At 34.1% G+C, this 12,186-nt stretch overlaps 1 protein-coding gene across 8 annotated transcripts in view; it reads left to right on the forward strand.

Moving 5' to 3' along the window:
• PTPRQ (protein tyrosine phosphatase receptor type Q) overlaps positions 1 to 3,847 on the forward strand; it is a 260,044-nt gene extending 256,197 nt beyond the window's left edge. For all 8 annotated transcript variants that reach the window (XM_068561270.1, XM_068561274.1, XM_068561275.1 and 5 more), the window contains 2 exons: positions 2,303 to 2,426; positions 2,678 to 3,847. In XM_068561270.1, the coding sequence (XP_068417371.1) occupies positions 2,303 to 2,426; positions 2,678 to 2,715 (162 nt within the window). In that variant the 3' untranslated portion in view covers positions 2,716 to 3,847. The remainder of the gene's footprint in view (positions 1 to 2,302; positions 2,427 to 2,677) is intronic.
• Positions 3,848 to 12,186: the final 8,339 nt, after the last annotated feature.

Here is a 12,186-nt window from a genome sequence, read left to right on the forward strand (position 1 = left end):
CGCTTAAAATGTGCTACTCCAAAGGTCTCTTTCACCGGACTTTGTTCCCAGAAGCTATGCTCTTTACCGTCTTTTCTCTGTGATGAAAAAAAGGAAAATGACCACACCTTGGCTCCAGTCCTTATAAACCAGCATTGCCTTGCACAAGAGTGGTTTCTTAGTTTCTTCTCTTGCACTTGGGAATGATTCCAATTTCTGTGAAGAATGCTGTCTCAGCACATACTACAGTAGCCATGGCCAGGGGTGGGGAGGCGGGAACCTCAGCAATATATCACCACTAAAAGACACCAGAGGGCCCAGACCCTGGAGAGAACCTAAAGTTCTTTCACTGTCTACCAAAACACAGCTCACAGCAGCCCCAAGAGATGTGAAAGAGCTTTCTGAGAGAATACTCTGCAGTGAGATAATATCCTGAGATACTATTCCTGCCTCAAAAAAGGATTAATCTGGATGAATCCCTTTCCTGCTCTGGTTCTCTTGAAAATTGACTGATGTAAACTCCTGAGGTAGAAGAAAAAAGAATAATATATTTTTGGTGCCTAGTTTTTTGCCAGCAACATATATATATGGCTGGCCTTAAATCTCACAACATAGCTTTTCTGATCCCCCAGATGAGGAAACTGAACATCAGAAAAGTTTAATTCTTAAGATAACAGGACTATCTAGGGTAGAAACTGGAACTGAACTCTTCACTGCCTCTTTGGCAATAACACACCACGGCAGAGGGATCTTGGAAAATGTAGTACTGCCTTGTGGAGCTCAGCCTGCCCTGCTGGCAGAGTTTACACCCATCATTCTTTCCAGAGGAGAAAGATGAGATTGGGACAGTCAGAAGTTTCACATATCAAATGTGACTTCAAATTCAAATGTGTTTTTTTTTAAATACCAGAACTCATAAATTTAAATGACCGTTGTTTTCAAAGAAATTATACCATGTCAATATATCTCTGCCAATAATGTTATTCAGTGTGCAGTGTATATTTTAAAATACTCATTTGGAATTACCTTGAGAAGAAATTTAACATCAATTTCAATAGAATTTTTATTACCTTATAACAATCCTTCATTTCTTACCAAAACTGAATTATGTAACTTGATCATCCACCTTACAAACTTGATCCCTAATGACTTCTGAATGTTCTCCAAATCAAGTCTGTCCTTAAATGGTAAAGATCGGCTAACTGTGAGAATTAAATGAGGCTAAGTCAACAAACATTCATTACGCAACTACCACATTCCAGGCACTATTACACGCAATGGGAATATAGCAGTGAATATGACAGAGTTCTGTCCTCATAGAACTGACAGTGATGAGATGTGTGTGGAAACATTTTGTAATCCACGAAGAAATAGGTATTCCTAATAATGACCAACAATCTCTAGAGACAGTTTCAGTGGAGAAGTTCCAAAAAGGTTTTGAGGTATAGTAGCAATAGATATGAATATAACTTCTTAAGATGGTCACTTTAGAGGACATTCTATTTAAATCAGTTGTCAGTATGTCTGTTTGTGTGTGTGTGTGTGTGTGTGTGTGTGTGTGTGTGTGTGTGTGTGTGTGTGAATCTTAAACATTTGGTTATATTCCTTTAACTTCAGGTACCTTCCCTATGTAAAAATGAGGGTGCTTTTCTATGACTGTAACCTTAACTACCTTTGGGAAAGTCCAAACCCAGAAATGCTAACAGGTTATTGAATTATATTGAATAAACTTAAAGAACCCAGATGGTATTGAATTTAATCCGAACTTTAGATGAAATGTTAGGAGTCCTGCCTTGTATTTACAAATAGAGACCAGATCCTTGACATTAAGTAGGCCAAATGTTGGGTGATTAACAGAATTGTTAAACATTTTAAATATGCTGATGGTGTGTAGATATGCTCAGTCACAGCTTTTGAAAGTAAATTTAATATCTGCATTCCAACAGCCATTCTAACAAGAAAAGTATTTATAAGAAAAATTACTCAATTATGCCTAACAGGAAAAAGGAAACTTAAAAACAAATTTAAATAATTTGCTACTTTTTAAAATTACAGAAAGAAAGAACATATGAACACTTAGTATTTAATGACAAGTATTTTAAAAAACTGGAAACTACAAAAAGCCACAGGAATTTAGCAAACCTTATGTTTGAAATGATAAAAAATCATTTATACTCATGGTAAATTCTGTGCCTCTAACTTAGCTATTTAACATTTGTTGAATTCAATATTACTTTTCACTGTAAAAGTATAGCCTCCCCTTATAAGAAAATCCCTACCCCGTCCATTTATTTAACCATCCTTTCCTTTCTTTGGTGTCTAGGCACAGTATATCTTTTTACATCAGTGCGTTCTGGATCTCTTATCAAGTAAAGGAAGTAATCAGCCCATCTGCTTTGTTAACTATTCAGCACTTCAAAAGATGGACTCTTTGGACGCCATGGAAGGTAAACAGAGGCAATGTATATCAATTTACTACTAGTTTACCACCTATAGCAGGAGCATTAATTTAATAATAACCATATGTTGAAAATGTTTTAGAAGCTTGGCTAGCACACATATCAATTTTTTAATTTCTCTCTAATCCAAGTTAGGATAATAGCCTTTCCAGGTACACTATATTTTTGTCATGAAGCATTTAAATCTTTTGAACTGTTAACTTCAATTCTCTCTTGTGACATGTTACTTTATGTTATAGGTGATGTTGAGCTTGAATGGGAAGAAACCACCATGTAAATGTTCAGACCAAAGATTACAACTGGAAGATATTTTCAAATCCCAGGGGCCAAAATACCCCCTTACTCTTCTGAATTGAAATGTGCAACCTTAAATAAATCTCTACGCTTCCCTCACTGTGCCTTACTAAATGGATTGACATTTTATGAATAGTTCTAGGAAATAGCTAATTCAGGATAGTTATCTGTTTTGTACAGAATAAATATTATACATGTAAAATGTTTAAGAAGAGATGTCCCAGAGATTTTTGAAGCCTTCTGTATTTTGGGAATGAGCCAAATATAAAATTATTATTATATTTACGTTAATGTTTCAATGTGAATTTTCCCTACATATTGGATTTGATCTTGAACAAAAGTTGTAAATGTTGATTCAGTAGTGTTATTTTGGCCTCCAGGGTGTTGACTTTTCTCGTGGATAACTTCCAGGACTGTCATAATGATCTGTACTTCCATGTATGCCCCTGTGTTTTGAATCCCCTGTTTTATGAGTGCTGAGATATCATCTCATGATCTCGAACAGCTGAACAGTAACCCCCTGACACTGCTGGCGTTACTTAGCCTTTATACAACACACAGTAGCTCTTCGGGTGCACTTAGGGCTATTTCAATTGCATTGTAATCTTTAGTTTGAAAAACAAAAGGACAAATTAAACAGTGCAATTGCTCATGTGAAGTTGTCGAGTACTTTTCTAGCCTGTCTGCATTTGTACATTTTCAGGAACAAGCTGTACCACTATATTGTATATTTGAGTACATAGTTAAATGTATCAGTATTTGTCCATTAGATATGTATGCAACCTAATAACAATTTTGAAGGGTTTCTTCAGCAGAAATGTATGAAAACAGTAATAAAAATGTAATGTGTTACAAGGTCATAAACCAATGATGTGCTGCTGTGGTGCCAACCAGAGACTTCCGAATAGATTACATAAAACGGTCTTTATTTCATTTCCCAAGGCTGATCATTGAGGAGTGTATTAGGTGGAACTGAACACAAAGAAATTAACCAGACTGTAGCAAATTAGAGATTTTTTTTAAAAGAAAATAATTCACCCTCCTTTTTGTTAGACAGTAACAATGTACAAAGTAAGTTTTGAACTATATGAAATTATTTTGTCATAGATTTCAATTAAGGGTCATAAAATAGTATTAATTATCTTATTTCTTTTATGGTAAGAATCATATCTTATACTTATTTCTGCTGGAATATACATATAGAAAAAGTGATGGCCAATAAAATTGAATTTTAAGGAACTGAGTCACTCTGCAGCATGATTTCAGAGGTCCTTATAAACATAAATTTGATTTTGTATCACATATTAAGATATAATTAATAGTTATCTTAACATAATGAAGTATAAGCACAATATAGTAATATAATGTGTATAAATAATTAAGATATAATAATTTCCCAAGGTATCCAAAGACAGTAATTTTAAAATCAAATTTATCATGCAAGAAATTAACTCCTTTAGTCTTACAGGCAATCCTGCTTTCTGTTTTTTATGGCAAGGGTGTGTAAATAAATACAATCCATTAGTGTTCCAACCAAAAAGTTTACTCTATAGAAAGTTACAGAAAACAATAAGAAATGATGAAAACTCTAAAAGATTCAAGTTTGAGTGACAAGTTCTTCAGTTTGCTTCACGTGTCAGTCATTGAAAATGAGTGGTAAGCCAGTACTTATTAATGTGGGTTTTTGTATTCATGGAAGACAGATAACAGCCTGTGGAAGGTACTGGTGAGTCTACTTTTAAATGTATTAAATGGTAAGAAAATAAATCCTTCAATCCACAAGCCAGTCCATTTTCTATAATAGCTATATAAAACAGAGAGTACAGAATAGAGTTGACCCATGTGTATATGCATGTGTGTGCATATAAAAAAAGTTTTACTATAAGGCCTCCTCTAAAAGAGTGCTTATCAATCTTTAATGTGTATACAAATCATCTGCGGATTGTGGTAAAATGCAGATTCTGCTTCAGTAGGTCCAGGATAGCACCTAAGATTCTTCATTTCTAGAAAGTACTCAAGTAATAATATTGCTGCCTGAGCTCGGGCCATACACTGAATAGCAAATCTCTAAAAGACAGGATCAGAATAATTTTATTTCCACCTGAAATTATTTGAAACATGTTAAAAAAGATTTGTCTTCGTTATCAAAAACATAACAGAGCACCTGTTAAATGTGTATAGCTCACTAGCTGTATCACAAAACTGTAACTGAAACTGAATTGAAACACATATTAATGTTGACTAAATTTTCTCTTAATTATATTGTGAAAATGCTAGTTCACAGCCAAATTTTTATAGGTGGCTACTAAGTGCAAATTAAAATAATGAAGAACATCTGTCACATTTTTAGATCAGATTTGTCAAAATACTTTGAAGCATATGTACAATAAATGAGCAACATGTGTTTTATCTGAACCAAATGAAACTGGAGCCTCTCAGAATGGTTTGCCAGAAACGAGAGCAGCTGTGGGTATCACCTCTACTTTCATCCTGCTTTAAAACACAGAATTTTCTTCTTTCACTTTATAGGTTGAAATGTGTAATAAGACTTTTGAAAAAGCTAATTAAACCTTTTCCTCTTCATAAAGGAGATGGTGATTCACTCTTCACATCTGGTACCAAACACTAGATTTTAAAAATGAAATTTAAGTTCAGCAAACTACTCTACACGTCCATGACATTATTGTGATAGGTCCACTTTTGTAGTTCAACTTTTAGAAAACTTACAGTAAAGTTTTTGATGATGCCAGTAACACAAAATGATCTGAAATTCTCAACTGAATGATATTAAAAAGTGAAAATGTGGGATAAAAAAGTTCATAAAGCACAATCTTGACAAAACAGCTTGCCTTCTTAGGACAAGTAATATTTCATGGTAAATGACATCATGAATATGCATAGAGCTTCCATTTGGAATCGAAACTCATATACCCATCAGTTCATGAAGATGTTCTGAGGAATAGATTAGATCACACATATGAAGTTGTTTCAAAAAGTACAAAGAACTCTACAAAGTTAAGATAATTTTTTTCCCAGGTTGGACAGTATGTAATATTTATCAGTAAGATAATGCACCCCATTATAAGACTGTATTGTACTTGTGATATTAATTCCATGTTTGTATGTCTGTTTCATATGCAAACGTTAAAGAGAAAATTATGGCAGATATACTGATTTCTGCTAAATAAAACCACTGATGCTTTGTTTTTCATGAATGATTAAGAGCGTTCTCAAGGAATGTTGGACTAAAGTGAATAGATAAACAAATAACAAATTGTGATTTAGAAAACAAATCAAGAAAATTTCCATTTCAGGTGTTTCTAATGGACATACTAAATCACTGTCTACAATACAGTCATTTGAAAATAAAACTGTAACTTAACAGAAGGTGATAAAAAGCATTATTCTCCCTTGTTAATGAGATTATGTTTCTTTAGAATCATAAGCTTAAATTATTTTAATTTTTACTGAAAGTATTAGATTGAGAAGTCATTTTAGTAAATTATAAACTTTTCAGAATACTTTTACACCCATCATCCTGATTAATCCTTACAAAATCCTCTAAGATCTGCAGTGTCCCATATTACCGATAAATATAATGAAAGCTTAACAGATGTGCCAGAGACCACATTTAGTAAAGATGGAAGCTGCATATCATAAGAGACCACATTTAGTAAAGATGGAAGCTGCATTTCAGTATCACAAGTTACTGAAAGCCAATGATAAAGATAAAAAATTTAAAGGCAACAAAGAAAATAGAGAGCTATTGAGGTGTTCAAATATAAGAAAATATGCTGGCTTCTATTCAGAAACAATGCAAGCCAACTGACAATGGAATGACATATTCAAAGTGCTCAAATTACCTCCTAAACCTGATTAAGGGCAAATACAAAAAAACTAGAGCTAATGTCATGGTGAAATATTAAAGGCCTTCATCCTAAGAGCAAGAAAAAAGCAAAAACGCCCACTTTCACAACTTATATTCAACACTGTACTGGTGTTTCTAGCCATTACAATAAGGCAAAAAAAAAAAAAAAAAAAAAAAAAAGAAAGGAAGAAAAGGAATAAGGTTTGTAAATGAAGAGAAAAAATTGTCTATATGAGTAGAGAGTATAATTATGTATGAGGAAATTCCTGAAAAAGCTACAAAAGAGAAAAAGCCACTAGGTATAATAAATAGCTTTAAAAAGGTTACAGGATATAAGATCAAGATACAAAAATCAATTTTATCTCTACATATTAATCAATGAACTGGAAACTGCAATTAAAAATACCATTAACAACAGCATCCATAAACATGAAATGCTTAGAATAAATTTAACAAAGTATATGCAAGACTCGTACACTAAAAACAATATTGATGAGAAGAATTAAAGAAGACAAATAAATTTTTAAAAATGCATATCCATGAACTCAAAACTCAATGTTGCTGAGAAGTCAGTTCTCCTCATACTGATGTACGGATTAAATGGAATATCAATCTTAATCCCATAAGGCTTTTTTTCTAGAAATCAATAAACTTGTTTTTACAATTTATATAGAAATGATGCAAAGGATCTAGAATAGCCAAAACAATATTCAAATAGAACACAGTTGAATGACTTACACTACACATCTATAGCATTTCCATTAAAATAAAAAATAGAAAGTAAAAAAATAAATTCTCACACAGTCGGTCAATTAGTTGTCAACAAAGGTGACAATGTAATTCAATGGGGAAAAGATAGTCTTTCCAATAAACAGTGTTGGAACAACTGGATGCCCATTTGGAAAAACATGAACCTTCATCTCTAGCACATATAACAAATACAAAAATTAACTTGAAATGCAACACAGATCTAAGTATAAAAGCTAAAACTATAAAGCTTATAGAAAAAAAGTATGAAAATCCTCATGACTTTGGGACAGGCAAAGATTTCTTAGAATACAAAGAAATAAAATATTAAAGAAAAAACTGACATTGTACTTCACCAAAATTACAACATTCTCTTTAAAAGACACTATTAAGAAAATGAAAAGTCAAGCCACAGGCTTAAGAGAATGGGAGAAAATATTCACAATAAATGTGACAAGATGCAAGTCCTGGGAATGGTATCCAGAATACATATATATTTACAGAATAATACACACATGCACACACACATATAAATGGCCAATACATGAAAAGGTACTCAACATCATTAGTCATCAAGGAAATGCAAATAAAAATCAGAATGAAGTAACCATACTAATAGAATGATTAAAGTTAAAATGACTGGTAATATCAAGTCATCCCAGCATGGAATTTGAGCAGCTGGAACTGCATGGTATATGGTACAATCACTTTGGAAAACAGTTTGGTAGTTTCTTATAAAGATAATACCCTATTGCCATATTACCCAGCATTACCACTCCTAGTCATTTATCCAAGAGAAATTAAAATATATTTCCAGAAAAGGACTTGTATTAATGGTGCTCTTAGTAGTTTTATTCATAATGGCCAAAAATGGAAAGAGTCCAAATACCCATCAGCAGGAATGAACAAATAAGTTGTGGTATTTTTTGACAATAAAATAGAAATGAACTATTGATACACAAGAGAACAGGGAAAATCTTCAAAAACATTATACTGAGTGAAAGAAGACAGATACAAGGGAATACATACTGTAAGAAGCCATTCAGATGTAGTTCTGGAGCAGGTCAAACTAATCTAGAGTGATGGAGATCAAATCAGTGATTACCTGGAGTGTGGTATATATGTGGGGAATCAACTGCAATGGACAAAAGGCAACTTTAGGGGGGTGATGAAAGTGTTCTGTATCTTGAATGGAGTGTTATTTATACAGGTATATTCATTTGTCAAAATGCTTTAAGTTGTGTACATACAGTGAATGCATTTTTTCCATGTAAATTATAATTCAATAAAGTTGATTAAAAATAGAATAACAATGAAAAATAGTTAAGTATTTCCAGAATGCTATTCATATGTTTTTAAAATACAAGTAGTACGTATTTTTATGGATTCATTCATTATAGTACATACATAAAATCATAAATGGTAATGTAAGTACTGGCATCAGAATCATGGCTTCCTCTGACGTGGGAGGAATGCAGGGAGAAGACGGATTGCCAGGAAATCAAGAGGATCCACAAGAGTTTCAAACGCATTTGTAAGTTTTGTTTTAAAGTTTAAAGCATATGTGGCAACACAGATTTGTTAAAATTAAGTAATGAGTAGAAACTACATTATTCTCTAAAGTTTTGTGTTTGAAGTATTTCATAACTTTAAAAGTACAATTTAAACTTTAATAATTTATGACAATGACTTAAATGTTTATGGACTATTTTCACGAATCTATCAAAGTATCCTGCTCTCCTGCTTGAATGAGGGCAATACGGAGAGAAATATTTACTTACTTTGTTATTTATTTACTCCATTCCCAAAGCTCTAAAATCGGTGTCTTAAACATTAAAAATGAAACTTGACATGCTGCAAGTGCTTTCCACAGAATTCACTAAGTTCTTATTCACTTAGTATTTATAACCAGGTGAACTGCCATGGAAGATATGATGAACTCACTTGCTGTACTCTCGTACTAGGAAACAGAGCTTCATCAACTTGAGGGCACCACATTCATAAAGCTGGTGCATGCTCACAGGATCAACATCTACTCCCTGGGCTGTTACATCAGAGTTTTTATTTATTTATGTTTTAAATAATACACTTACAGTTGCTTCATTTGCAACTATTTTCTCCCATTCTGAGGGTTGTCTTTTTGTCTTGTTTATGGTTTCCTTTGCTGTGCAAAAGCTTTGAGGTTGCATTAGGTCCCATTTGTTTCTTTTTGTTTTTATTTCCATTTCTCTAGGAAGTGGGTCAAAAAGGATCTTGCTGTGATTTATGTCATAGAGTGTTCTGCCTATGTTTTCCTCTAAGAATTTTATAGTGTCTGGACAAAGGATTAATCTCCAAAATTTACAAGCAGCTCATGCAGCTCAATATCAAAAAAACAACCCAATCCAAAAATGGGCAGACCTAAATAGACATTTCTCAAAAGACGATATACAGATTGCCAACAAACACATGAAAGAATGCTCAACATCACTAATCATTAGAGAAATGCAAATCAAAACTACCATGAGGTATCACCTCACACCAGTCAGAATGGCCATCATCAAAAAATCTACAAACAATATATCTGGAGAGGGTGTGGAGAAAAGGGAACCCTCTTGCACTGTTGGTGGGAATATAAATTGATACAGCCACTATGGGGAACAGTATGGAGGTTCCTTAAAAAACTAAAAATAGAACTACCATACGACCCAGCAATCCCACTACTGGCATATACCCTGAGAAAACCATAATTCAAAAAGAGTCATGTACCAAAATGTTCATTGCAGCTCTATTTACAATAGCCAGGACATGGAAGCAACCTAAGTGTTCATCGACAGATGAATGGATAAAGAAGATGTGGCACATATATACAATGGAATATTACTCAGCCATAAAAAGAAACAAAATTGAGTTATTTGTAGTGGGTGGATGGACCTAGAGTCTGTCATACAGAGTGAAGTAAGTCAGAAAGAGAAAAACAAATACCGTATGCTAACACATATATATATGGAATCTTAAAAAAAAAAATGGTTATGAAGAACCTAGGGGCAAGACAGGAATAAAGACGCAGACATAGAGAATGGACTTCAGGATATGGGGAGGGGGAAGGGTAAGCTGGGACAAAGTGAGAGAGTGGCATGGACATATATACACTACCAAATGTAAAATAGCTAGCTAGTGGGAAGCAGCCTCAAAGCACAGGGGGATCAGCTCAGTGCTTTGTGACCACCTAGAGGAGTGGGATAGGGAAGGTGGGAGGGAGATGCAAGAGGGAGGGGATATGGGGATATAGGTATATGTATAGCTGATTCACTTTGTTATAGAGCAGAAACTAACACACCATTGTCAAGCAATTATACTCCAATAAAGATGTTAAAAAAAAATACACTTACAACTGTGATATGAAAAATTTACATGAAATAGACATAATTTTATTTATTGTGATTACTAATAGCTTTCTTTATTGAATCATTACTATGTCCCAGGTACTCTTCTAAGGATTTTACAAATATTAATTAATCTCCTAACAATTCTTGGAAGTAGGTGCTGTGATTTGCCTTTTACAGATGAGAAAACAAAAACAAAAAAAAACAAAAAACGGGTTAAATAACCTGCCCAAGGTTACACATCAAGTAGGTGAAAGAGCTAGAGCTGAAACCAGAAATCTGATTTCAGAGTCTCCAGCATCAGCCACCATATGCCATTGTATTACCCAGAGACCATCAGATGCATAGCATCTTTGATCTCACCTACTTGGACATAGTACGTGTGAACTCTAATTACTCCCATCTTCAAGAACAGAAGTTTCCTGATAGCATCTAAAATAGGCCCTTTTATGCAAATTATTCATGTCACACAGTCAGCCAGTGGTAGTGCTAGCCTTTGAATTCAGGTATCTAGTTTGATAGTCTTTCTGTAATTTGCTGCCTCCTCCAATATATATTTGATCCAAACCAAAACGTATTGTTTGTTTTTCCAATTCTCTGGAACTCATTGCCAGATTTATCTCCTTAGCTCACAGCTCTGATCATTTTACTGATCCGTTTGGTAGCCCTTCATTGCCTATCGAGTTAAACTCATAAAATGCCTTTCCCACAGTCTTACTCCAGTTTTCCAGCCAAACCAGAATACTTGCTGCCTACTAAAACACACTGTACACATTCCCAGTACCACACTTTAGCTCCTACATTCTCCTCAACAGTTCTTACCCTCCGCTGGCATTCCCCGCTTACTAGATTGTCAGCTGCTTGTGAACAAAGACTAAGTTTTTCTCATGATTTTAATCTCGTTGCATTTAGCATAATATCTTCTATATGAGATAAACTTGAACTAACATGTGCAATTGGCAAGTTTCCCTTAGAAGAGGTAAACTAATGTTGTCTATGCAACAGTGTATTTTCCTACCAATCCACACTTGCTAAAATATCTTTTCAATCAAGGAGCAAACAAACACTACTGGATCAAAGATCAATGAAAGTGGGGGAGCAGGGAAAATGGGCAGACAGTAATCTGTCATTTGTTCAGGATCATCAGTTATCCAGAATGAAACTGAGATCTTAACAGTACGCGAAAAACCTCTGAACAACTGAAGGTGACAAAAAGGAATTCTGTACATTTGGGCAACACATTAAAAAACAGTTCATCGACAGTATTTTTTGTCTTACATTATAGACACTTCAACAAACATGATTTCCCAGTTCACAGCAGTATGTAAACAGCAAAGCTAATGGTTTATATCCTTATATTGTGCACACACAAACACATGCACACACACACACACACCCCTTCCTCTTAAAAGCACATAGGCCAGGCTTCCCTGGTGGCGCAGTGGTTGAGAATCTGCCTGCCAACGCAGGGGAC

Source organism: Eschrichtius robustus, chromosome 13 (assembly GCF_028021215.1).
Source record: "Eschrichtius robustus isolate mEscRob2 chromosome 13, mEscRob2.pri, whole genome shotgun sequence".
Lineage (NCBI taxonomy): Eukaryota > Metazoa > Chordata > Mammalia > Artiodactyla > Eschrichtiidae > Eschrichtius > Eschrichtius robustus.